Source organism: Pollicipes pollicipes, unplaced genomic scaffold, assembly GCF_011947565.3.
Source record: "Pollicipes pollicipes isolate AB1234 unplaced genomic scaffold, Ppol_2.1 Scaffold_4740;HRSCAF=5597_pilon_pilon_pilon, whole genome shotgun sequence".
Lineage (NCBI taxonomy): Eukaryota > Metazoa > Arthropoda > Thecostraca > Pollicipedomorpha > Pollicipedidae > Pollicipes > Pollicipes pollicipes.
This window is the reverse complement of record NW_023596545.1, coordinates 13,491,927-13,519,902: the sequence shown is the minus strand read 5'-3', so window position 1 is coordinate 13,519,902 and position 27,976 is coordinate 13,491,927. Positions and strand designations below refer to the sequence as shown.

At 51.7% G+C, this 27,976-nt stretch overlaps 1 protein-coding gene across 1 annotated transcript in view; it reads right to left on the bottom strand.

Moving 5' to 3' along the window:
* Positions 1–1,109: 1,109 nt before the first annotated feature.
* Positions 1,110–27,976, bottom strand: part of LOC119098523 (ELKS/Rab6-interacting/CAST family member 1) — a 43,452-nt gene continuing 16,585 nt past the window's right edge. The window contains exons 4-14 of the mRNA XM_037221478.1: positions 26,784–26,917; positions 25,837–26,094; positions 20,279–20,446; positions 19,655–19,822; positions 15,120–16,181; positions 14,687–14,839; positions 12,971–13,159; positions 11,384–11,523; positions 6,106–7,268; positions 2,184–2,411; positions 1,110–1,240 (exon numbers count right to left, since the gene is read on the bottom strand). Coding sequence (XP_037077373.1) covers positions 1,230–1,240; positions 2,184–2,411; positions 6,106–7,268; positions 11,384–11,523; positions 12,971–13,159; positions 14,687–14,839; positions 15,120–16,181; positions 19,655–19,822; positions 20,279–20,446; positions 25,837–26,094; positions 26,784–26,917 — 3,674 coding nt within the window. The 3' untranslated portion in view covers positions 1,110–1,229. The remainder of the gene's footprint in view (positions 1,241–2,183; positions 2,412–6,105; positions 7,269–11,383; positions 11,524–12,970; positions 13,160–14,686; positions 14,840–15,119; positions 16,182–19,654; positions 19,823–20,278; positions 20,447–25,836; positions 26,095–26,783; positions 26,918–27,976) is intronic.

The window sequence follows — 27,976 nt, the reverse complement described above, 5'->3', positions numbered from 1 at the left end:
TGCGCGCCGTTAGAAGAGGCTTTTGAGGAAGCCGCCGACAGCCTTGGAGGCGTGGGCGGCGTTCCCGGCTACGTTTTCGGCGGCGTTGGCGGCGGCACTGGCGGCGCTGCCGGCGGAGCCTGGCAGCAGACCGGGCAGCTGTGCCAACAGAACACGCGCCGAACACAAGCAAACGGACGGCGAACACAGCATAATACGAAGAACACAACAGAAAGGCGGTGCGGTATAGCAGGCAACGCACGGTGGCCGGGCGGAAGAGGCAGGGAGGGAGGGACAAAGAGAAGGAGAACAGCGTGTTAGTCACATGCAGGCACCAGCCGGGCAGACGAGCGCACTCGAAACACGTCATAAGGCACAGGCAACACTTGAACACGATCTAAACTAGACGTTTCGGCCCATTGAACATTCGTTACCTGGAAACGTTCACAGAGGAAAGCTCCATTGACGCGGAAAGCCAGAGAACCTCAAACAAAAGCAGCCCACTGAAGCTTTAGACACCGTCCACCAAGGACCTGTCACATGCGCGGGCGTTAGCCTGAACGGAGTATCGGGCGGTGTCAGCGCCGGCTCTCCCCGGCCACACCCGAGCAGACAACACCGGATACCTTGGGCTGCGGACTGGCAGCAGGGGTGGAGGCTCGCGATGAAGTAGCCGACCGAGGCGGCATCGGCGACTGACCGCGAGCCTCCTTCAGCGCGCTGGCGGCAACACGGCGTTGTGGCTTTTAGTACGGTTTTACACAGGGCAACCGAGACGGAGAGCTATGCACACGACTGAAACACGTAATTCTAACCCGAAGTTCGGTTCAGCTCCGTGATGGTGGGGTTTGGCGTCGTAGCCGTGCACAAATCGCATGGCAAAAAGCGTGAACATTGCTGATAGTCTTATGCGCTTATGCAACTCTAGCACTGGACTAGATTATTTAAATTTAGAACAAAAGTATTGGGATACCTATAAGCCGAGGCAAGCCCCACATAGCAGTAGACACGTAAGGTGGTCAAGCACCTCGCAATGTAGCAATGGTGTCATTGCCATCACACGATTGCCGTCGACTCACTCCCGCAGCTCCTTGATGGTACAGTCTTTGGCCAGCTGCTCTTCCTGCGACGTGTGCATGAGGTTTAGCAGGCGCTCCGACTCGCTCTGCGCCCTGCTGAGCTCCTGCCGCAGCTGGTCCAGCTCCGCCCGCAGCGCCGTCAGCTGGGCGTCCGCCGCCGCCGGCTCCCGCTCACGGGGAGGCTGTGGCCCCAGACACGGAGTCAGCCGTCCCAGCCCACTGGCCACTCGACGACAGACACGGTTTCAGTCGTCCCAGCCCACTGGCCACTCGACGACAGACACGGAGTCAGCCGTCCCAGCCCACTGGCCACTCGACGACAGACACGGAGTCAGCCGTCCCAGCCCACTGGCCACTCGACGACAGACACGGGGTCAGCCGTCCCAGCCCACTGGCCACTCGACGACAGACACGGAGTCAGCCGTCCCAGCCCACTGGCCACTCGACGACAGACATGGAGTCAGCCGTCCTAGCTCACTGGCCACTCGACGACAGACGCGGAGTCAGCCGTCCCAGCCAACCGACCACTCGACGACAGATACGGAGCCAGCCGTCCCAGCCCACTGACCACTCGACGACAGACACGGAGTCAGCCGACCCAGCTCACTGGCCACTCGACGACAGACATGGAGTCAGCCGTCCTAGCTCACTGGCCACTCGACGACAGACACGGAGTCAGCCGTCCCAGCCTACTGGCCACTCGATAACAGACACGGAGTCAGCCATCCCAGCTAGTGGCCACTCGACGACATACACGGAGTCAGCCGTCCCAGCTCACCGGCCACTCGACGACAGACACGGAGTCAGTGGTGCCCCAGCTGGTGACTCCACTCACCAGCTGGGGCAAACGCACCGTCACTAGCATATCGCTGGCATATAAAAACGGGTCAGTGCTACCAATGATCAGCAGTTTCTTCATCAGCCCGGAAGTCAGTACTTTACCGTGCACACCAGCATCACCGACATAAGCATTGCGAATAACGTCTAATCGTATTGCATTTACTGGTACTGGGTCAGACCTCCACTCACATCCTCCGCTGCGGTTGTGGTTGTCCTGTTAGTATGCTTTACAGGACAGTGCGGGTCAGCTTTTGAGTGTACCCCGACTCATCAGAGTCAGCCTACCTGATTCGCTTCTTCCTGTAACTGCTCGACGCGCGCTTGAAGCAGCTGCAGCTGCTGGCCGCGCTCCTCCAGCTGCCGGGAGGTTTCCGCCAGCTCGAGCGTCTGCTGCTGCAGCTGCTGCTCCTGCTGCCGTGTCGGTTGCAGTTGCTGTTTCAGGCGCCGTGGTGCACTGGTGTCGTCGTCGGCGCGCCCAGTCGACAACTTCTGTTGGGCTTCCCGCAGGTCCAGCTGCGTCACGGGCGTAGCGAGTTACCAAGGGTGACGTCACAAGCAATCGTGACGTCACAAGTGACCGACAGAGGAGCGCGGGCGTTCGGGGCCTTTTAAAAAAATAGAATGGGTCAGATCAAATCACGTCACCGATCTTAACTGTTTATGTACTAACCTTTTTCAGTTATGTTTAGGGTATTTTATCCTTGCATGCACAAAGAGAACACCAAAATGTGCAACGAATTGGCTGCGATGTATTACGCTCGACGGGACTAGTATGTGACAAGAACAGCTGTGATTGGGGCTGGGAGATACCTGTTCAGTGTAGGGGAAGATTGGCCGTGTGTGGGTATTTCTCCCGCACATAACATATAAACGACATCGGCGGAGGGACGCACGAAACCTTACACGGGTCATCACAAGGCATGGAATGTCGAATGTAACGTGAACGACCACTGATGTTCTAGCAATACTCACAGAAAGCGATTACAAGTTACATTCCAGGCACGTATGCAGTGTGACTAGTAAGCATTTAGTGATGAGCACACATGAGCACGACCCGAAATTTAGGCTTTCCTCGCACTTAAAAAGCACCGACAAAACCGGTTTCACATGGCTCGATCAATTACGAAATCAGCAGTTTCATCGTAGCCGATTTAACAAGTTAGCATTCAAGTGCGTGGGGCGCAAACCATTGCAATTTTGCGTTTTTGCGTATTCAGTGTTAACATTTCCATAAAGTCATCATGATATATATTCAGTGTTAACATTTTCATAAAGTCATCATAACAAGAAAATAACGCTACCATGTTGTCTTCGTTCTGATGCATTCATATCAACAAAATGAGCCGGCGTGATGTAATGCCATCAGCATGGCTTGCATACAAACGTGTGACATTGAGGGTGTTTGGTTTGAATCTAGGTAGATTCCCTAAATTGTTTCAAAGTGCCATTGCTTCAAACTAACATGTAACTGCTGGTGCCAATGATGTATTCTTAGTGGTCAGTGAAGCACCGGCCTATACCTTTTATACCAGCCCGATGGTGGCGAGGAACATTTGTGATGCCTCTTAGGACATTGCGGCCATCTACTGGTCAACGAGTCTCCATCAATAACATGTCCATCAATTACGTCACGCATGGAGGTGGAATGGGGCTTAGCGTTACACTTAAGGTGGTAGCAAATGGTGCGAAAATATTTGACAACAAAACTAAAACCTTTCAGGCACGTATCATTGAATTCCTGCCATGACAATGAGCACCCACGTTTTTCAGTTACATCTATAGCTTAATTAGGAGCCAAGCAGACGTCACGTTTGGGAATGTTACGCGTAACACAGTAACCAGGGGGAACGGTGAGACGCCAGTATAAATAAAGCATGAACAGGTGCAATAAGTCCTCAACATTGCCAAAAATGCGCTTAGTGTTCATTTGTTCACCGCCAAACACGATACTATGCATGCCATGCATCAATGCCGTGCATAAGTACGAAAATCCAATAAATCTATCGGGGTACTGCTCAGGACCAAACGAAAAATATAACAGTTCAGTTCTAGACTTGTTTTGGTTGCAAAGCTTATTCTAGGAGTGATAATACACTGTATGATATTAGACAATTTTAAAATACTTATATTATGCAATTGGTATGTCATATGTGGCTGCACTAAACATGTAGTCCCGCTCCCGGAAAATTATAGCAGAACGCTATCTTAAGAAGTCCTGCCTTTTTACATGCTAACATGGCTAATGCCCATGACTTGAAATGCCTCGTGCTCTACGGTCTCAAATGTCATCTTTCTAAATCATTCATGACCAGCCTACAAACTTATCAAGGCGTGGAAAACCGGTTTTGACGGATATTTGCACGATCATTTTTGGTCGCTCTGGTACACGCACATTCAAACGTCAAACTATCACCAGACAAACATCTCGTGTGTTTGTGCTGGTGACTCGTCAATAAATTACACGCACAGAGAAGCTACTACATCAGCAAAAAAGGTAACTAACAAAGGCAAACCTGAACTAGCGAGCAGGCAAGCTGCAACGACTAAGTCATGCATATTTAGAGCGCGTTTTCTTGCACAAATATACAATCATCCACGGCAAGGCTCTCATGTAAAACGTAGAATAAGGTACGAAAACAACTGATACTGACATCACATCTGCTTTTCTGTCCAAAGCAGCACAATTGCAGATCAAACAATGACAGTTGACCAAAACTCAGCGATAATATGAACATAATAAGCTTTGAAAATATCAGGCAATGCAGGCATTGAAATTCACAGCATATTGGATGCATACGACATATAAAATCCAACGAAATGATAGCTAAAACGTTACCGGTAATGCTTACCAAAGTTCAGAATCGACCAAATACGCCAATCCATTGCTGTAACATTGCGTAGGCTGAACAATCAAACAGTGAACATCGACCGCTAGGTACGGAACCACGCGGGTGCGAGGCGGCGGCGGCGACGCTCGCTGCACATTCAGGCACAGTGAACGGAGGCCGCGCGGATGGTTCGCGCGAGCGGACGAACACCCGGAGCCGCGGCGTATTTCGCGCTGACCTGGCTCCTCTGTAATTCCTGCACCAGAATTTCCAGCTGCGACTGCAGTCGTTCGCGCTCCACGCGTGCATTCTGCATGTCGCTCTTGGATCGCTCCAGCTCAGCACGCAGCTTCTGTGCCTCAGAATCATCGCCCTGCATTGCGGCATCCAGCTGCTGCTGCCGCGCCTCCAACGCGTCCTGCTGCTGCGCCAGTTGCCGCCGCTGTTGCTCCAGCTCCCATCGCTGCTGTTGGAGATCTCGCGCCAGCTCGTTGTCCGTCTCTCGGCCCTGGCTTCCGGCTCGCTGCAGAAGCCCAGCCTCGCCGTGACCGCTTGCCCTGCTGTTCCACCACCCGTCCGGCCTGATCGGCGCGGACCCGCTCCAAGGCAGCACTGGCCCGCGCCAACTCCGCCACATTCGAGTCGTCGCCTTCGCTGGGTGCCACTTGCAGCTCCGTTTTCTGGCCACGCCGGGCCTCCTCCACCTCGTGCCTGCGCCTGTGCCAACTGATGACGCAGCTCCCGTACCTGTCCCTCTTGCTCCTCGCGCGTGCGTGCATCGCGTTCGCTGGCCTCCGCACGCGCCGTTTCTAGGCAGCGCCCTGTTGCCTCCAGTCGCTGCCGCATCTCGGTCATGGCCTGCTGCGTTTGCTCCAACTGTATGCCTAGATTATCTCGTTCAGCGGCCACCTCGTCCGCGCGCTGAGCCACCCCCGCTATCTCCTCTTGCAGCCGGGTGGCGCGCTGTTCGGCAGCGCGCCTCTCCGTCTGCGCACTCTCCAGCTCGCCACAGGCCGCTGCCAGTTGCTGCTGGAACACGAACACGCGCTGCTCGGCCTGCTCGCCGCCGGCATGACTCGAGTCGAGCCGCTGCTGCAGCTCGGCTCGTGCCTGCTCGGCGGCGCGCAGCTCGGCCGCCGTCCACTCCAGCCGGCTGTGCATCGACTCGATCTCGGCCACCATCTTCTCGAACTCGGCCTTGGCCGCCTCAGTGCTGTTACGGTACCGGGCGAGCCGCTGCTGCGAGTGTTCGAGCTCGCGGACGAGACGTGCCGCCTCCGCGTCCGCCACCCGCTTTTGATCTACCGCTCGTTTGAGTTCAGCCTGCGCTCTGTCCAAACTACCGCGCGGGTGCTCAACGCCCGCCATATCTGCCTCACCTTTGTGCTCGCCTTGCGCGGCGTGCCGCCGCTCAGCGCCAGCCTGCGTCTGCTGCAGCCCGTCGCGGAGGCGCGCGTTTTCCGACTCCAGCTGCGCCATCCGCTGCTCCTGCCGCGTCACCTCCGCCTGTGTCTTCTCATGGCGCACTCGCACGCGCTCCAGCTCCAGCTTGAGCCGGTCCAACTCGCCCTGGCCCTGCTCCTTCTCGGATGTGGCTCTGGCCGAATTGTTCTCGTACTTGTCAAGCTCTTTCTGCAGGATCAAGATCTCCTCGTGGCGCTTCTCGTTTTGGTGGCGCAGTTTCCTAACTTCCATCTGGCATGCATCATGTCTGTCGCGCATGCGATCCAACTCGCCCTGAAGCACCTCCGCTTGGATCCGGGATTTGCCATCATCGGACATGGCCAGGCCCTGATGTGACTCCAGTTGGTCCAGCTCAAGGCGCAGCTTTGTGGCGTCCTGCTCGAACCGCTCCTTCATGAGGTGCTCCGTCTCTAACTCCATCTGCGCCTTCTCCAGCCGCTCACGTAGCCGCTCCAGCTCGAATTTGGTGCGCTCCTGCTCTTCGCGACTGCGGTCTTGAGTATCCTGGTACTTGCCCATGCGCACCAGGTAGCGTTCGATCTCCGCCTGGAACGTGTCCGCCTCCGCCTGCGCCTTGTCGCGCTCAGCTTGCGCCCTGCGCAACTCGCCCTGGCTGCGCTCCAACTTCTCGTGCGCCTTGTCCACCTCCACCTGCAGTCGCGCTGTCTCCTCGTTGCTGCACTCCTGCGTCGCCTGCAGCTTCTGGTTTTGCGCCTTAGCGCGCTCCACGTCGAACGTCAGCTTCTCCACGTCCTCGCACAGCTGGTCGCGCTCGTTGGCCAGTTTCTTGGCCTCCATCTGCGTGCGCTCGTACTTGTCTCGCAGCCGCTCCGCCTCGGCTGTGAAGCGTTCCGTCTCGTCGCGGCAGCGTTGCTCGCTGTCCTTCATGCGCATAAACTGTACGGCGCTGCGATCGTACAGCTCCTGTAGCTTCTCCAGCTCCTGCTGGGCGCGCCGCTGCTCGTCGCGCATCTTGGCGAGCAGCAGATGTGCCTTCTCGCCGTCCGCCTGCAGCCGATCCTGCTCGGCCTGCGCAGTCTCCAGTCGCGCCTGCAGACGCTGCACCTCGCCTTGAGACCTGCCGGCACCGGTGCTGGAGTCAGGGAACATATCAGACCATGCGGCACCGGCGGCGGCTTCAGAGAACAGACCAGGTCTTGCAGCACTGGTGGCGGCTTCAGGGAACATACCAGACCTGGTGGTCCCGGTGGCAACTTCAGGGAACAGACCACGCCTTGCGGCACCGTCGGCGGGCTCAGGGAATATATCAGATCTGGTGGCACAGGTGGCGGCTTCAGGGACCATACGAGACATGGCGGTACCGCCGGCGGGGCCATGGAAGGGGCTGGAGTCACCGACACCGTGTCAGCAAGGCTCTAGAAGACGGCCATACCTAGACAAAGTCGGGGATATACTGAGGGACACTTCAAGCTGGTAACGCTTGGGCGGAAGTCAGGGAGACTTATGGGAGATGGACAACACCTGAGCAGCTCTAGCGTAAAACCTGGGAGCTGGTGACGAATGCCTCTAAGACGTGATAGTGATTAGTCGAGCTGATGACGAATGCCTCTTAGACGTGCATGCATGCATTAATGTCGCTAAGACGTCATATTGAAAACGGGAACCCTCAGAGGCAATTAGTGTTCACGGCCATTGGAGGCGGGCCCCTTATGATGCTCATCAGACTAATTTTCATGCGGTTAACTTCGCTTAAATTCGATGCGGAGGTGGGGGCCATAGGACCCCTCGCTGACGCCTCGAGATCTGCTCAACAGATCGTCCAAGAGCTCAAACAAACAAGGGATGTGCTCTGGAGCACAAGCTGCCACAAAATGTCAAAATAAGCGCTCACGATGCGTTCGCACCAACACGTCAATGCCACACTGAGAGGTGGATCAAGTGGATCAAGCAGAGTTCACAATGTTTGGTGTTTAGCAGAGCTCAATGATTGCTTAATCAAAGAGAGCCCAAGCACTTGTGTGAAATGTCACACTCTCCACACCAGCCGTTTGCCGTTTTTATGTCAATCGCGGAAACGGCAGTGCACCGTTGTGAGGAAAATTTCACCACCGCATGATGCTTTTCAAACCGCTATGCTTATATTGCTTGGACATGATGAGAAATCCAAAGCACAGTTAGGAACTGGAATTTCGACAAAAAACGGTTCCTATACGTCAATTGCGGAATCAGTTATCATTAAACGCGGGTAAAAACATGAGTAGGTCTTATTGTGTTCATGCTAGCGTTGTTACGACGGTTGAAAACCGAGCGCTTTACATCGCAAACAATGTTAGCAATTTTCTGTCTGTTCCTGTTGACAGCGGCAGATGTCAGAATGGTAAACAAGGGAGTACATTTTATGACCACTCGCATTTGCTCGGTAACGACGTATTGCCGATGTCCAGAAGTCAGCTAGCAGACTAAGGCGCTCAAAGCCCTCCATTGCCTATGCTACCTGATCGCTCTCTTTTCCGATTTGCTAGGTGAGCAAGAGCATGTTGCGATGACGACACTTCGCACTAGCAGTCACAACAAGAGGTATAAAACCTTTGTGAAAAAGTACCTTCTTTCCGTCCATATTGCTCGAAACCGGCCTTGTTCCTTGATGCGTGCGGGATACACCCATGACACGGGCCCGGGTGGAGTCATTTGACCCCCCAAAGGTTTTCCCGGGACAGCGTTCCGACGATGCGGTGTAGCCACGCCAAGTTTTTCATCACCATAGACCATTGAATAACAATTTTTTTGGTATTAAAAATTTAGATGTACCTTGCCAGGTCGCTGACGCAAGGCAAGTTCAAGTCAGAACATGGATTCAGTGAAAGCCAATTTCTAGGGAATCGTTCGGTTTGATACAACGACGGAGTGCTAGACGAAGCCATACATCTCTGAGGTACTTTCTAAAGGCAACACAAATATTGGATCAGCAGCTTACGTTGACCTAAGGTCAAGGATGAAGGTCAGACCAAAAGTTAAAACAAACTTGTTTTAATACTCTAGGGTTTGCTGTATGGGATAGCTTCTGGTGCTCATTTCGAATTTATTGATAGCAGGAATCGCATTATACATCTGCTATGAACTTCTTAAATATCAGAATGGGTCAATGATCTAAAATAACCCAGATCAACATTTTGTGTTCAGGGATATACTGTCTAGCGTAAACCATATCGCTGATTCAAATGCAAAACTCAAAGCAGCCTTGTATGATTTTGGTCGCCATGACCCTCAGAAGTTCAACAAGGCCACTGCCTTTAAATGAACATGTAACCTTTTGCTTAGAACAACATTTAGGTTCTGGAGGCACTTTGGAGACAAACCTGGAGTCTGACCTTGTTCGCCCTTATTTGACCCGAAAGTCACGACCTAGAAACCTCGAGCATTCACCTAAGCGAGTTCACGTAAAGGGCAATACACTCTGTGAATCTGGTGTATTTAGCTGCCTTACTTCCAGAGATCTCAGGGAGGTCAAACTGACCCCCATGCGAGCGAAGGGTATCCAACCGGCCAGCCGGGCGCGTGTTAAAACAAACCATTGCTGATGCCAGGGGATCGCAAGAATATAATGATGATGGCAGAGGCTCGCAGGAAGAAATCCGTAGCCATATCGCTCAATGGCGGATCAAAAAGCAATCAATGCATTGCTTCTTCCAATCTGATTGTCACGCTTCTTGTCTAAGCACGCAACTTTACCATTTGTGTATATTCAGTGCGACACGTGCACGTATGTTGTTGTCGGACAGTTTTAATAACTACGTCTAGTAAGATTGCATTACTTCCAAACTCATTTTCCCTCGTCCATGTTGACAGCCGAGCACTCAAACTCTCCCCCCTCCCCCAGTGCTTCTGAATTGAGCTCTGGGATAAAACACATTACACATCACTTACCGGTGACGAGCTTAGATACGAATGACTATGTTATAATCCACTGCAGTCAAACACCTGTCACTTGTAGTCCAAAATCATGATTGACGCCACACTGTCTATGTACCTGTGAATTGTCCGAATATGCCTTCTAAAAACCGCTGCTGGATTCGACTTCGGGTCCCATTTATAAGTGATAATGTGAGATTGCACAGGACATTGCATTTACCTTTCAAAGAACCGGAACAGCCAAATTGGCAAATAGAGACGGCGAGAGATACATTATTGTACACTTCCAATTGGGCCAACATGAACCCACTTTAACCATCCACTGACCTGCCTGGTCCGTCTTGCAGCAGGGTCAGCAGAGTGTAATCTGCAGCAAAATCATGTTCCGAGGGCAACAGTTGTCAGGCATAACCCAGAAACAACTGCGTGAAAGTTTAGGGTTCTTTTTTTAGAAAACGTGCGTTTAGCTAATAGCCGTCCAGTCCTTTGGACCACCGCCTGCCTCTAATTACTTATTTTCCAGCCATATGTAGTAACTGGGTCTCGCAACCCTTCGGCTTAGTCTCTGTTTTGGGCAGCTCTTACCACGGTGATATGTGTTGGATGCAAGAACAGGTTGGCTTGAATGACTGTACGGAAGCTCGTGGCACACGCATGCCTGTATACCCGGCACGGATATCCAGATCATTCTGCTGTCATGTACTTCTACAGCAGCCCTTACCGTGTTACCGTGTATCGTGTAAAAGGACGACAAGAGGGCTGACAGTTGTTAAGTATCTTTTACTGCCGGAGTCTCCGCGGATTTCGCATGCCTTGCCGTTCACGAGCCTTCGATTTGTGAGTATAATGTTTCTCCTCCTCGCTCATTCATGACCATGGCCATTTTCTTGAACCTTGAAGTTTATTCACAGTATAGACTGATGAATGCCTTATATCACATTCAAACCAATACCTTCTGCGATATAGTGGGCTGGGTATTTTCAGAATAACAACTAATAACGTCAGACAACCTGTAGCTCAAAGCCACATAGATAAGACAGTAGTAATAACCTTATTGCTCGGGGAAAAAGAGGAGAATGGAGATATAGATGGGTTAATATTTTTGCAGCATGCCTTCATTGAAACAATAGCAGAAATCTGCCGTTGTTTCGATAAAGGCATGCTGCCAAAATATCAATCCATCTATATCTCCATTTTCGTGGTTTTTCTCCGAAGAATAGGAGAATTACTTCCGTCTTATCTATGTGAATGATGTTCCTCGCTAATGCCCTGAATAACTTACGCAAGTAGCTCAAAGCCTGTTAACTGATGTGAGAACAATACCTGTCATGTTTCTCCGCCAGATGCCCGTGCTCTCTTTGCAGTGTGTCTTTCTCTTCCTGAACGCTGGAGATGAGCAGCTGACTTTTGTCGAGCTTGTCTCGCAGTAGGTCTATCTCAGAGCACTTGTCTTCTCTCTCGAGCTGAAATGTTCAGACACCCCACAGCTTCGTCAGCTCCACGACATTGTGTGGAAATGATTTTGAACGAGATAAGAACGCTGAATACGCAACAAATGTCGAGCGAAGCTGAAACACTAAAAAACAAACACAAAAATACAAAACTTCTATTGCCAGGACATGAGATTTCAATGAGCATATGTGTTTAATAACAGAAGCGTGCTGTGTGACGCTATTTCAACACGCGCTCCGGTGGAGGTCAAATTGGCCCCAAAAGTTTTTCCACAATGGGTTCCGAACGGCGCGGCGCAGCCGCGCCAAATTTTGCATAGCTGTAGACAACTGAATAACAGATCGTTTGACAGCACAAATTTATATGTACCTTGTAAGGTCGCTGGCCTATGGCAGGTCAAAGCCAGGCCATAGCTTCAGCGAAGTCAATTTCTAGGGAATCGTTTAATTTGATGCAACAATGGAGTGTTATACGAAGCCATTCATCTCTGAAATGCTTTCTTAGGCAACACAAATATTGAAGAGCAAATTGCGTTCACCTAAAGTCAGGTATAAAGGTCAGACCAAGGTCAAAACCAACCTGCTTTATTACTCCATATAGGATGGTTTCTGGTGCTCATTTCGAATTTATTAATAGCAGGAACCGCATTGTGCATCTTCCATGACTTCTCGGAGGTCAGAATAGGTCATTGACCTGAAATGACCCAGGTCAGCATTTTTTAAGGAGGATACTGCCTGGCGTAGTCCTCATCGCTGTTTCAAGTGCAAAACTCACAGCAGTCTTGTATGATTTTGGTCATTATGACCTTCGAGAGGCCAAACAAGTTCACCTAGCTTAACTGAGCATGTGGCCTTTTGCTTAGAAACAGCTTATCTAGGTTATGGGGCATTTTGGAGACCAACCTGGAATTTGACCTTGTTTGACATTATTTGACCCGAAGGTCATGACCTAGAAGCCTAAAACTTTGACCTAAGTGAGTTCACGTCAGCACACCCTGTAAACTTTGTGTCTCTAGCTCTATTAGCTTCCGAGATCTCGGGAGGGGTCAAAATGACCGCCCTCCCCCCTTCCACCCGAGCGAAGTGTATCTAGCCGGCCATCCGGGCGCGCGTTAAAGATGTTCATCACATACCCGTTGATCCAAATATTCGTCTGCTCACTTCATCCACGCAAGTATAACAATGCTGAGGTAAAATTAGCGCTATTTGTTTGTCAAAAATATTTAAATTTAAACCGCAGGAAATCATCCTGCCAACAAGCATTAGGTTGGAAGTGAATGCATCGCATCTAAAGGACCATATTTCGGGACCACGACCAGTCACAATCCGACACAGTGGCACGAAACCAGAACATGCGGATGTACAATCAAACTCCGACGATAAAAAAACATGACACCCTCTTTTTGGGACAAGCACGATGGGTAGCAGATCTCCAACACCGGCAACCGCAGCATCGCACCTGTAGCTTCTGTATCAGGGCGGCGCTCTTGTCAATCTTCTCTCTGAGCAGATCAAGCTCGGCGATTGCAGTATCGCGGTCCCGCAGTGTCTTGGCCTGCTGCACCTGCGCCAGCTCCTGTCGCTCCGCCAGGCGGGCCCGCTCCGTCTCCGCTGCCTCCTTCTCCTTGGTGAGCCGCGCCAGCTGACCCTGTGGGTCACGTCGGCCCGCGTCAGCCCCGGTGAGCCCGCCCTCACTCCCCTCCCCGCGCCCGCCAACATACCACCCACTCTCGCCGCCTCCCCCCACACCCGACAGCCCAGAGGCGTCAAGGCCCGGCGGCAACGACCGCCTACGCCAGCTCTCGAATCCCACTACTGGAAATGCAATTGGCTCTCTGGCGGCATGCAGATCACGTAGCTCAGAAGCGTGCCTCAGCGCGTCTTCTCGGCTCAACCCGATAGTCTACGGATTTAGACAGTCCCTATCCATAAAGCACTAGAACCACACGAGCCCTGTCTGATGTTACGAGCTTTTGTAATCCTGCGGTAATCTCCCCCTAATGGAATGGGCCTGCTACGTTCAGTAGTTCATGCTCAGGAGCTTGTGATATCAGATGAAGCAATGTAAACGATCAGCTGACGGCAGTGCTTGACAAGAACCGCTGGTGAGCTAAGAACAGTGCTTGAGAAGACCCGCTGCTGAGCTGACAACAGCGCGTGATAAGACCTGCCCGACAGCAGTGCTTGACAAGAGCAGCTGGTCAGCTGACAGCAGCGCATAACAAGACCTGCTGGTCAGTTGACAGCAGCGCGTGACAAGACCTGCTGGTGACCTGGCAGCGGAGCAGGGCAATTGTAACGGTTTAAACAATGTCCGTCTGTGCCGCCGGCACAGAACGGCTGTGGCCCTTCAGGCGCCAGACGCTGGGTTAATGGCCTGCCGCACGGACCCCGTCAGCCGCCCCGGCTCACACTGACGCTCGTAGAGACGGAAATGTTTCCGCGCCCATGACATGTGCCTGAACCATTCATGTCAAATTCGCCCAAGCCCTATTCAGCGCAAAGTCGTGCCATGTAGACATTCGAGGAAGGTTTTATCAACGAAAAGCACATGATCTGAACTCGCACATTAATATTACACTGAGGTACGCCGCCTGAGGCTAGACAAGTTTCCCGCAGTATCGGGCGGGTGTGACGACGCGACCCTCTGGCGACGGCCTGCCTTCGTGGCGGGTCAGGTATCATCGAATGACCCCGCCTAGTCACAGCGGGTCTGGTATCATCCGGAGTTTCCCGCAGTATCGGGCGGGTGTGACGACGCGACCCTCTGGTGACGGCCTGCCTCGTGGCGGGTCAGGTATCATCGAATGGCCCCGCCCAGTCACAGCGGGTCTGGTATCATCCGGTTCCCCGTCCAGTCGCAGCGGGTCTGGTATCATCCGATGCCCCGCCCAGTGGCAGCGGGCCAGGTATCCTCCGGTGGCTTTGCTCATTCGCAGCGGGCCAGGTATCATCCGGTGCTCCCGCCCAATCGTAACAAATCTTCGATGACAATATGATACACCAGTTAGGAAGCCAATCGTCTCAGGGGGAGGAAGCATGGCCTTGTGCCTCCCACCCGTCCCACGCCCCGTCGACTTCGTACCGTCCCGTCAACCTGGGAAAAGAACAATAAGTTTAAACGTGTCGCAGTTGCGAATGAGAGCGAATGTAAGGTGGCAGTGCATACGCTTACCTGGGCTTTATCGTGCTTGTCCCTTAGCTTGTCGAGTTCAACCTGAATATTTTCCTTTTCCTTTTGAGTCCTCGTCGAATGACCAAGAGCTTTGTCCACCTGCATTCGCAAGGTCTCCACTTCATAAGAGACCTTTTCTTTGTCCATTTGCACCTATGAAATACAGCGTAACGGTAAGGACAATGCCATAACAGGGCCTAACACACGGTCTCCGACAATGAGTGCGAGGTTTGGACTTGACTTGGAATATATTTCTTGGAATATATCTGGAATATGGACTTGGAATATATCTCTTTTGTGGAAATTTTTTTTGGCGACAACCATGCAATGGTAGTGCCTTTTCGGCAGTGATAGTCAAGGGTGAGACACTTCAACGAGAAAATCATCGCGTACTGTACGCAGCCTGCACGGCTCTCTACTAGCAGCCACTCACCCGTCTGAGGTCGGCGGCCGTGCGGTCCAGCTTCGTCTGCAGCTGGTCTAGCTCCAGCCGCGCCTTGGTCAGCTCGCCGTGTGTCTTCTCCTGTGAGATCTGGGCACGGCTCAGCGTCTGTTTCTGCCGCTCGAGCTCCTCTCGCAGCTCACCAGCCTCGTCCTGCAAGCGCTCCTTGTCTGCCATGGTGCGTGCCAGGACCACCTGTGCGCGATCGTGCTCCTGTTGCAGCTGCTCCTTCTCCGACTGGGCGCTCTCCAGGCACGTCTTTAGTCGATACACCTCGCCGGACAGCTTGTCCACCTTCTCCTGCAGCTGCTCCGCCTCCACCTGCAGTCGCTCGCTGTCGCTCTGGTACATGCGTAGCTCTGTCTGTGCGCCGCGTAGCTCGGCTTGAGCCTTGTGCAGCCTCTCCTGCAGCCGCTCGATCTCCAGAGAGGAGGCCAGGCTGCCGCTCAGCTGGCGCTCGCGCTGCGGGCGGAATACAGGCGTGGTGGAGCGCTCCCAGTCGAGCCCGTCACGCTCCCCCTGACGCTCGCGGCCCGCCCGCTCTCGTTCCCGCTCCACCTCGAGGCGCAGCCGCTCGTTCTCGGCGCGTAGCCGGTCCACATCCATGTTCAGCCTGATGGTCGCCTGCCGGGCCGAATCGATTTCGGAGCTCCGGCTGCCAGCGTCGCCCTGCAGGCGGCCCAACTCAGCGCTGGCGGAACCCAGCTCCGACTGCGACGCCTCCAGCCGGCTCTCGAGCCGCGCCTTCTCCGCCTGCGCCCGCTCCAGCCGCACCTGCAGCTTCTCCAGCTCCGTCTCCTGGGCGTGCAGCTTCAGCTTCAGCTCGGCCTGCTGTCGCTCGTGGTGCTCGCTCTCCTTTGCGCGCTCCTGCTCGGCACGGTCGCGCTGCTCGCGCAGCTGCGAGATTTGTTTGTCGCGGTCGCCAACGGCGTCCTCGAGCGAGCTGAGCGCGCCCTCGGAGGAGGTGTGGTGCGCCTGAACGGCCGTCAGCCGCGAGCGCGCCATGTCCACCTGCGAGTCCTTCTCGCACAAAAGCTCCTCCAGGTTCTCCACCTTCCCGAGCAGCGTTAGAGCAGAAACGACATGGTTAACGGTGTTACGGGCTCAAAGACGGCATCGTTGGAAGATTGTCGATAAAAATCCGACACTTCGGAACCAAGATGCGATTTGACGGACAAAGTTAGAGGAAAGACAGACGTGGCGAAAAACATGCAAGGAGGTACAGAGGTCGTGATTGGTGTCCATAGAAAAGGAAAGGTGACAAGATAAATCGAGACGGATGTAATGAACTGCAGTGTGAGGAACCGATTCGGGGCAGTTGGAAAATGGAAATAGGTTCATTTAGGCATTTCAGATCAATCAAAGACGGCTTAACACTTTTAGAAAACGTATCTCACATGGACCTTGATGACCAGAGGCAAAATGCGGCAAATGACACACATGAAACACGGAGCATGGCGCAGATGACACACATGAAACACGGAGCATGGCGCAGATGACACACATGAAACACGGAGCATGGCGCAGATGACACTGACATGAAGCGCAAGAAGGTAAATGCGGATCACTCCGAATCAGGCCTGCGCTCGATGCGAATCACTCCGAATCAAGCCTGCGCTCGATGCGAATCACTCCGAATCAAGCCTGCGCTCGATGCGAATCACTCCGAATCAGGCCTGCGCTCGATGCGAATCACTCCGAATCAAGCCTGCGCTCGATGCGAATCACTCCGAATCAGGTCCGTCCTCGATGATCTCAAAACGTATGGTCGATTGTATATGCTGTGGTGCTGTTCATGAACCCGTGTGGTGCGCTTTGTGGTACTATGGAGGTGGCCTGTTGTCTGGACAATTATTCTATATGCTTAACCCTCGCTCTGACAAGGACAGGGGGAGGGGGGTAAGGGCCGATGCGACTCCCTAAGATCTTTGAGAACACCTCACAGGCATGTCGTGTAATGACAGCCAGGGTTTAAGCAACCTATGGCGTATCTATTCCACATGTTGTGACACCAACACTGTGTCCCTGGCTCTTCTGGTTTCGGGGCAGCGATGGTTCTTCCAGGAACACTGCGCGGCGATATACGGGCGGCGGGGCCGCTGAGCGGTAACCGACGATGTCGCGGAATGCAAGCGGCGGGCCGACACTGTTACATTAACGGGGCCATATGTCATAAATGCATGCCCACAGCGTGTGTGCCGTTGTACACGAAATTAAACAAAGAATACGTCTGTATAGGTTTTGTGTCTCCACGAAGCATAATGTCGTGTGTATGATGTTGTTAAGCCGGAAAAGTGCGCTTTTCATGAAAATTCGACCTTTTACCTGGCGTAATGAAGTCAGTTATCTATCTACCAACATAAGAATTAACACCGATCGTGGGCCACGTTGAAACAATTTGCTGGTGTTTTTCGGCAGGGTCCATCTTGGTGACTTCAGAAACGCCAAGCAGAAACAGTGATAAGGGGCATCGACCCCTTATATTCATGCTCCAAACACAACAGGCTACATACCATTACAATCAGAACTGAACAGGAAACACGTCTGATTAGCTTTCATGTCACTTTATGGCATGGTTTCCAACATATGAGCTCGCAAACATGAAGAGTGTAGTTTTCTGGAAAATGTTGCCTTTTAAATGGCATAATGGGGTCAAATAATGAGCTAGCACCTTACAATTCATTACCAATCGCGAGATCTTGTTGAGACTAATCCGTGGTGTTTTTGACTAAGGTCTTCCTCTATTGATGTGGAAACAGCAGGGGGACACATCGATCCCCCATCAGCGAGCGTTACGAAAAGCGGCGAACCAGGGCGAGGATCAATATAATGTTATTATTCATACATTGGACATTGAATAATACATTGGACATGGACATACATTGAACAACCCTCGCACAATTTGTTGTGCCTGGTTAACCTATGAATTGGTATCGCCCGCATATTGCATTAAAGCATTCACTGACCGAATGGGGAAGCGCACAGAGCGCCAACCCAGATCTTTGGGTTCCGGTGGAAAAGGTAAAGTTGAGCAGTGTTACACCAAGTGCACAAGAGACACGCATCTCTGTTGAAGTGAATGCTCCGTATTTGAAGGAGTTGAAACATCAGATATGATGAAATAACTTAACTGATACCTTTTATTATGCTTTTAAGTGAAAGTACTGCTCCAGACAACGAAACGTATCTATTTAGTAAATATGCTCCTAAATACATCATTATTTGATTGCAACACGGAACGTTTGCGTGACGTTAATACGCTGTCGAAATAGACGTGCGAAATTGCGTCCCAAGTTTAATTAGAAGCATTTCAAACTCGCCAAGAGATAGCAACGCGGTTTTAGAAGTGTTTGCTGAGCCAAATATCGTTATTCGCTCGTGTCTTAGCCATTCTCGTGAGGTTCTTGCGTATTTATTCGTGAGTTGAGGAAGTTTACGTGTATTCACATACTCGGACATGGAGTTCTTCTTCGTTTATTCGATTGCGAGTCATACTTCCTTCATAACTAGCAATTTTGTCCACCTTCTCATACCATGTAGCACAAAACGTGACGAGACTGCACGGCTTGCTCGTCATTAATTGAACGCGAATTGCTGTCCACTGTGTCTGAAAACTGTGCTCACAGACGCGTGTTCCGAGAAGCTGGACAACGGTATTATTCCCGACTTAGAACGCCGCGTGACCTATGGGATGACAAAATTTAAGTGACGTTGCTGTGGCGTCATGCAGGCATGAATAGCCTCAAAATAGTCTGCACCACTTCGTAGGCGTATGGCTTATGACTAGAAAGTTTCAGGTGTTTAAACGGGCAGGATTGTAAACAGCACCAAATTATTTTCTAAGTGACCATTTCAGCTCAAACCCCCGTAAAAATGTGCAGCATTCCCTTCAACATGGCCAGACCATTCACAACCTTTACCCATTGGTTCGCAAAAGGGTCGACTACAAAAGGGGCTAACGCGTCGTCAGTCCCATGCTGAGCACAAGTAATCCCATAATTTTGAAATCATCTGTCGGCAGAATAAAAACAGAATGCAGCACCTACCAGATCGACTGGACTTCCTTCGAAAGAGCGAAAACTGCATGGTTACTTTTAAGAAATTTTGCGCTATCTATATACAGTTGGTGAACTGGGCTTCCCCCACCACATAACCTGCTGGGCGGGCTGTATTGCGGGTGCCGACTTAGAGATAGGTCGTTCGGTCAGAAGATCACGAGGCTAAAAACCAGATACCGACCAAAGACCATGGTTGGCTCATGTATTGGTGCCAGCCCCTTCACCGGACGCACGTGTCTCCCGCACCTCCGCAAGTTCATCGCATGCCTGGATCCCCGCTTTCTTGACGTCCGAATACGACGTGCTTCGACGGGAGCACATTCGTCTGTGAGGGATGTCGGGGACTGAGTCTTACTCAGAAGGAGTGCTTAACTCAGTAAGGATGAGTGGGCTCGGCGCTTCCGCCAGCCACAACACTCGGATGGGCCGAGGGATCATGCTTCTCCCCACTGCCGCCAGTGACAGTACCTTCCGTTGCAGGACGTTGATCTTGCGTTCCTTGATGTCCAGGTGGTCGCGCACCTCGTTGAGCTCTCCACTCAGCCGGTTCCGCTCCTGGGAAACCTGCAGCGCCGATTGTGTCTTTTTATCGATGGTACGGTTCTTTTCCTCCAGACGCTGCCGCAGCTCCTCCACCTGCAGTGGCCACGTAGAATTTCAGCTCTTGCCACCAGCGCCGGGGTGAGTGGTGCTGCCGTCTGCGGTCCGACGACGGCACGTGCGAGAGGCTACCCGACATTGCCGGACGATTAATGATTGAAGCCCGGCTCGTTTTCAAAACAGCTGTGAAATGCGACATCTTTAAAGCTGAGAGCGCTGCGCCCAGATGGGAAGCGGCAACGTCCGCAAGTGTGAAGTGATACTGTTACTCTTTTTACTGAGCTAATGTCTGATTACCCCCCCCAAAAGATCTATCTGTTTTTAACTTTCTCCGCGAGTGCTTTTCTAGGTGATAGCTAACCGATCGGGCATCAACACCCGGCAGCCCAAAGCTGGCTCGTATGCGAAGTCAGACATCGGCCTAGCTGACGCTCCAGCCTGCTGCACGCGACTGGACACCCACGCAACAGAGCAACCCTGACTACCACTGACGTCTGCCTGCAGCATGTTGTAATGCTCCTCTTTGGCGCAGAGCGACTCCTTAAGGACGGTGATGTGGCGCTGGTAGCCGTGGTGCTGCTCCTCGAGCGTCTTCATCTTGGCCGTCAGCGCCAGGATCTCCTGGTCGCGCCGCTGGATCTCCGAGCGTGCGTCGTCGAACTGCAACGTGGAGGCATGGCCATGGCAGAGCACAGAGGCGAACAGTTTCTGGAGTGACGGGAGCGATGGGACCGCTTTGTGCTGAAACCAGCGACTTAGCCTCGAGCCGGGTCATGAGCCAACCGTGGCTGTCATGCAGCGCGCTTGTGGACGGGCAGTCACTCGGCCCGGACGTGTCAGGTAGGCAGATAGGTGAGTCGGTAACTCAACCACGATAGTGACCATCGATTATAAGCGAATCGTCCAGAGCAGGGGTGCAAGAAGCTTCCCAAGGTCTTGTGATGGTTTAGCACAACGGCACTATGATTCATTGATGTTCTAGCGAATGTACGGGCCAGACATAGTGTTTTGAATTATACGGGCACAGGCAATAGAGCCCGATATATCTCAGGCGGCAATAGTTCGGGAGCACATAACACCCTCCTTGATAACACAAGCAATTGCTCCGCGACAATGTCAACCCAGGATGCTCACAGCGACAAGGAAGCATTTGGCGATGACCTTCTGGATTCTTAGATGTGAAGGACTAACACAGCCCGTAATCGTGATTTATACTTGGCTCAAGATAAGTAAACAGCATCAATAGACATAATACGGCATTACTGGCAACAATGGCCGGACACCAACACTGCACAACGAAGTACATACCTATGGTCCGCATACGCATCCAACAAGCATCAGTTTCAGCAGGAGATATGTCACAAACTCTCTCTAAGCCGGAAGCGTGCAATACAATCCAACATGCCATTTCCCACTGAAAAGCAAGCCAGAAGCATGTCGCTACATGTGTGCATGGGCTCAACTAGCCAGCACTGGTTGCTGAGTCCCTGGACTAGCACCACCAAAGCGCCCCAACCCCTCTGCATTGCTCGTCCGGTCGAGCAACGTAGATAGCAGACATTCCGGCATCAAGCAGCTGTTTTGAAAATATTCCTGTGTTCGCATTCAGCAGCGTTTGAACATAAGACATACTAATCTACATTCGGATTTCAGCGGCATTTACCTCCAGAAGCGGGGAAGCTCGGTTTATGACGGAGGACCAACAATGCGATTCAGGCGACCAGCGGAAGAGAGTTAGTTTATATCTCTCTGACTTTTCTCCTTACGTTTCCGAGTGTGGCCCCGGCCTACAAGAGTACCGGGCAGTTTCTCGTTGTTGGCATGTCGAAAAGCTTCCCTATGTGCTGGCACACGGACGCCTGGGGATCCTGTCCTGACTCCCAAACCGACACTCCCAAGACAACATTTGGCTTAAGAAATGATTGCGTGACGTAATCGAGCAGGGACCCAACGCCCAGTTATTCAGCGTATCCAATCATAATGGCACACGCGATGCAATAACTGCAATTAGTGTGCAACATAACAGACGCTGGTAGACAGCCAAGGCGTAATATAATCATATGTTAACAACAGGCGTGGGTCTGAAAGACCTGAGTCCGCATCGGAGCTCCGGCTAGAGAGCACTCTTGTCAGAATGTATGATTCCGAGGATGCAGCCCGAGTCTGGATTCAAATCTCGGAGATCATGCCCGAGTTCGAACCCTTGAAGATCATACTCGAGTCAGTCTCTGAAGGCCTCTCCGGGAGGCTGCAAACCAATCCCATTATCGCAACGAGGAAAATGTAGAATTTCCACCCCTTCAGTTTTCGTTTTAAAGGTTGAAACCACCCGAGTATCCAAGAATACCGATGCTGTATTCCTAGACAGGTATGTAACATAAATCTGCGTTCTTGCAACAAGCGGTCTACCTTTGAATAGATATTTTAGCTAAAACAGTCATTTTGAACATCATTTGGTGCAGGTCACAGCTTTGCGCTCATAAAAACGTCAAACCCTGTTTTTCCTGAGCAACACGTCCGCGTAGATGTGCAAACTATTTCCTGCAGTACGTTTCAAGGTCATACGGGCATACATGACGCCATAGCAGCTTCATTCAAATCGTGCTACCCCACAGGCAAGGCGACGCTCAAGGTCAGGAAGAATATTTTCGTCCAGCTGTTCAAATCTGGCATCCGTGAGCGCAATTTCCTTAAATAGTGGACGTCAGTTGGCCCCCAAGCACTGTCAAGTACGCTGTGCATGCTTCAGTCGCAAGGCAGGTTATGTGCTATATAAGATAAGAGGCTTGACACCGTTCCTTCGCTCGTTATCTATACATTATTACGGAAATATGACTTGTAACTGAATAGCTCAACAGAAACGTCGTAACTGAGTATGCGAATACAAGTAGATGTCTTAAACTCAAGTATAAATTTGCAAGAACATGACGCGAAAGGGCCAAAACGTCAACACATAACGATATTTGGTCCAGCTAACACGTTCAGCGCCTGCTGCCATCTCTCGATAACCTCAAGGTACTACAAGTTAGTGGCAATTTGGCACGACTATTTAAGCAGCCCCACAAAGTTGTTTTTGCGTTATTTCTCTACGTTTAGAACGTTTTTACAAACACCCCCTGACAGTGACACATTGAGGAGCATATTCACTTAGCAAATAAATTGTGTTGCCTAGAGCAGTCTCTCCATTCAACAGTACACTAATCAAGGACGCAGGAACAGGGAGGGGGAGGGGAGGAAGTGGGTTAGCTCGCCCCTCAACTTGAAAGCTGGATGGGCAGCGTCCCTCTCCCTCCCCCCAAACTTGGAGGGCCTGAGGATTACGGTATATTAAGTATATTATCATTCTATCGTATTCGATAAAGTATATTGTCATTCTGGTATATTAAGAACCCATTTTGAATTGCAAGGCGAATATGTAAGTCAACAGCCAGTTCTGACTTGTCGATGGTACATTCTGGCCTAATAAGGTTACATTATGACCAAAAGAGGGCAGCTTGAGCCTGACGAGGGTCCATTCTGATCCACAGAAGTCCAATTATTGATTGTGAAGGGCTTATTAGGGCCTAAAGAGACCCACCATGATATGTAAACAGACTGTTTTGTGTGGAGAGTCCATTTTGACCTGTAGATGGTCCATTCTGGCTTGTACGGAGCCAACTCTTGCCTAACGAGCCCGCACTCTGATCTGTACAGGTCCCACTCTGACCTGCAGTGCCTAGCGGGCCCATCTGACCCGTAGAGGGTTCATTTCTGACTGTGAATAGCCTATTTTGTTCTGCAGAGGACCATTCCGACCCGTATTGAGCAATTCTGACCTGAAGAGCGCCTATTATTGACTGTCACGGGCCATTCTAACTCGAAGAGGGCCGATTATTCTGGATTATTCTGTCTTGTAAGAGGCCCGATTATTCTGTGTTTCCATTCTGGACTGTAAAGGGCTCACTCTGGCCTGTGAAGGTCCAATTCTAACCTCTAGAAGGTCCATCATTGACTGTGAAGGGCACATTGTGACCTGTACAAGGATAATTCAGAGCTGTACACGGCCCGTTCTGACTTGTATAGAGCCGATTCTAGGCTAGGATTCTAGGCTTGTAGGCGGCCCATCATCTAATCTCACGGAGCCCATTTTGGCACTTTTGAACTGCCCTCTCCCCTAACTTGAACATAATTCTCGCGCCCTTGACATCAAAAGTCAGTATATTTACCTGATCATATCTGATCATTGCTTCATGGCTTTCTAATGTGGAACGTTCCCTTTGAGTAGGACAGATGGCGTCCGCCCTTCTCACCAGCCTGCCGTTCATCTGCTTTTACACTTGTTCCAAGGGTCATTTCATGCCATCGGATTCCCTCTTCATCTTAAATTTGATGAGTGATAGATTGCCTATGATGAATAATATTTTCCTGACTGCAAAAACCATTTCGGGAACGGGTGTCGGTCATGGGAAGTAACGTCACGATACATTTGATATTTTATTTTCCGACTTAGGAACACTTTGATGGCATAAGTCAGATATTTGACGAAGCCTGACCAATGCCAACATGAGGTAGTGCAGTGCGGTCTGTTGGCACACTTCAGTGCAGATACTACATTCTAACTGGGCAACTCCATCACCACGTAGTCACTGATCGCTCGCCTCCATACATCCAGCAGCAGCATCAGTCACCACTTTTCAGCCCTCACACCTTATCGCACGCGCATTACCCTGGCAATGATGATGAGAAACGGTTGCGGCTATCTAAACGCACGCAAATACGCCAGCATCAGTAGTTTTGCACCCAAACCGCGCAAGCAAAGTGACTTTCGCCGAAAGTGACTTTAAATGACTGGCAATAACTTAGGCACTTTAGGATCATGAGCACATTCACGAGGGCGCTACCGTATCTTGACGACACGCTATCGGTAATGCAACTTTTGTAAAGTCCAGCAGGCCAGAAATGCTGACCAGGACATCCATGGTGAACAATTTGACCTACTCAGACTCGTAACAAGCTTCACGTCAGTTTGAAAATGTGCATGTTTTAGCAAAATATTCATTTTTTTCCGAAAAATCGAAAAACCAAGTGATCAGCATGCAGGCAAGTCTGGAGTGGTATCATTACTTCAAAAAAGTTATGGGCGCAAAATGGCCATTGAAGTCGACGCGCCTGAAAACACCAATGAACAAACAGACAAACAACTTCAAAAAAGTTAGAAGAACGGTATGCTTTACCGTAAAGTACGTAAATGTGTCTATAACTAGAAGACAAATATGTAAATCTAGCCCTTACACCTCGATAGATGCCCATTTAACATTTCAAATTGTAACTGGGCACTTCCATGACTGTTGCATTGCTGAAGGTTAAGTTGTCATGCATGAACCGCATATGCTGGCTAGTATTCTTTTTATACCAATCCCTGACCAATTCGATGTTATTTAAACCGATGGAGGCAAGGATAATATGAGGCCTGCAAAGCCACATTTACGTGATGGACGCAACACCTTCAGGCTTTAATGACGTATCTAACATCTCAAGCGATTAACGTCAAGTTGACGATGCAGGGAACGGTGCCACCGTCGGCTGGGGACCGAACTCGAGCCAGGGCGCCTCCACTCGGCCCACTGTCGCATGACAGACGCTCTTCCAAATGAGCCGCGCCCACCACCGAATGCAAGGGACTGTTATCTTCGACGGACTTTGCCCGTCCTTAGAAGTAGTGGGCGAGGCGGGTTCGAAGTCATTCTAGATCACTTCAGCCGATGATGATGATGTTGATGATGATGTTGTTATTTTCTATTTTGCCTTTGGTTAGGACAATGCTACACAATTCACTGTCATCACAGCTACAATTATATCCCCTCTCATGGATGCAGTTAGTCAAACTCGCGCTAGCTGGTCCTTCCGCAGCCCAAGAGTCCATCGCCGGCGCGTGCCAAAACAGCGCAGCCGATCAAAAGTTCAAGCAAATTGGTACGCTTTGCACAAGCAACCAGCGCGAGCGGGCTGGCTGGCAGGGCACCACCACGGCACGGCACGCCTCTCGCACCCAACACACGGCCGACACTTACTTTGCTCTGGAGCATCTGTTTTTCTCTTTCACAGTCAACATCCAAGCGCGGCGAGCTCGCGCATGCTCTCGAGCACTGAGCGCCCAGCTCGTGCGCCTTGGCCAGCTCGGCGTCTAGCTTGGACAGCTCGTGCTCCAGGCCTTCGATACGGCGGTCTTTGACCTCGAGGATCCCGGCCAGGGTGGTGGGATTCTGACTGAGCTTTTGCTGAATCTCGATCTGCAGCGCTCGGTACTGGTCTATGTAGTTGTCCAGCTCCTACGGTCGGCGATGAGGACTGCGCTCAGTGACCTGCGCCAGTCCGCGCGGTCGCACGCGCCGCAGCTCGTCACGCACAGGATTGACGAGCTGCGTCAAGGCGTAACCGACGACGTGCTGGTCATCAGTATGAAGTCGTGCCGGAGCAATTTAACCTACTTTTCGCAGTGAGCTGCGACCTGCAGCCACATCGCATTGAATGTTTACGATAGAGATGCAAGATTGGTGTCAAGGTACTGGCAACCAATGCTAAAGTTCCTTCAGCCAATACTAAATCAGGAGCAACGGCACTAGAACGTTGCTTGCGATGGAAAAATCGAAGTTTTGATGGCGTCAGTAAGTGCTTGTGTTGAATAAAAAAAGCCTTCATGGAGGTCACCATCCAAACCTTGTCAGCTCTAGGCTAGAACCCAATGCAGTCAGCATGGTGCCTGCATGATGCCAGCATCATAACCAGGCTTTTATAAAATCTTGCATCTCTACACACCTGCAGCACAGTACCACTGAAAGCTCCGAGCAATACGTAAAGTCAACCTTGACAGTCCCCAAAACGCCTCCAATAAGCCTGCTATCCAGGAGCTACACTATCCAAGAGCACATTCGACACGAACATGTGCGCCACCGCCCCAGCACACCACCGGCTGGTAACGGCTCTGGCATGCCAGCCACCGCGCTCATGCCGGACTTACTTGTCGCGCGCTATCTAACTCAACGTCCCGTTCGCGGAGCGCTGAGAGGAGGTGGGCGATGCGCGCCTCGGCCTCGGCCAGGTCTGTCTGGGTGCGTATGTTGGCCAAGCACTCCTCGGGCAACGCTTTACCACCTAAAACGCATGCGCGGACTAGGTCAACGGGAGGGGCCCGGTCAGCGAGCCGACCGGGAACGAATGGGCGGGACAAGCTGACTTCACGCACCAGTGCTAGAAGGGGAGTTAGAGGGACAGAGTGAGACAGACAGTGTGGTTGAGAGGAGCAGACAAAGACAGACAGTGCAGACAGCAGACAGGTGAGGGTTTCACTGAACTGGTGGAACCTCTCTAATCATTTGTGGCGCGCGATTGCTTATGTTATATTCCCCACCGAAAAAACCGGAAGCGAGAAGCTCAATGTTTATAAAGACGCGAAATATTTTCTTAAAGTCCTCGGCGCTTTCCTTGTCATTTGCCTTCACGTCATGCTCCAATGCTTCTGCAGTGTGTTCGCATAAGTATGGACTTAATGAGAGGCGACTGCGTGGCAGTGGCAGATCCGTTTTGGCCGCGTTCAAGTCCAGAACATAACAGCCGAAGATCACGTGCAGAACTGGCAGCAGCAGTTCAGTCGTTTGATGACTGTTGGGGTCGACAAACTTCTTTCGGACTCACGATCTTTTGGTTGTTCTTGGACAAAACAAGTTCGCTGACCATTCTTGTGGTCCCAACCACTGAAGCGATTGAAACCATCAACAGAGTTTTCCAGCCTTCCGCACATTACCCAAATGGCTGGTCCGTTCGACACCAGGGTGCATCTCTTCGACACCACGCCCAATAGCGTGCTGACGGCCAGGGTGGCTCGCCCGGCCGTCTGGGGCAGGCGCCTCAGGCTGGCGGCGTGCGCTCGCGTGTTTTGTCAGCGTGCGCCCCCCGCCATTGACCGTCGCACCGGCGGCGAAAGCGCCCTGCTCTGCAGGGCCGTGCAGAAGCCGTCGGGCCGCACGTGGGTGGCGAGGCGGGGCTTACCTGCCGGCGGGCCGACAGAAAGCACTGCTGCGCGTGACATAACTCTGGAATTATGACCCTGAAGTTAGAGGAATGACCGCACCGGATCCCCACCCTCCGCGATCACGTCGCTCTTTACGCACTTCAGCTCGGTCTCCGAGCCTCACCGTTGCGGCACAGGGAGCG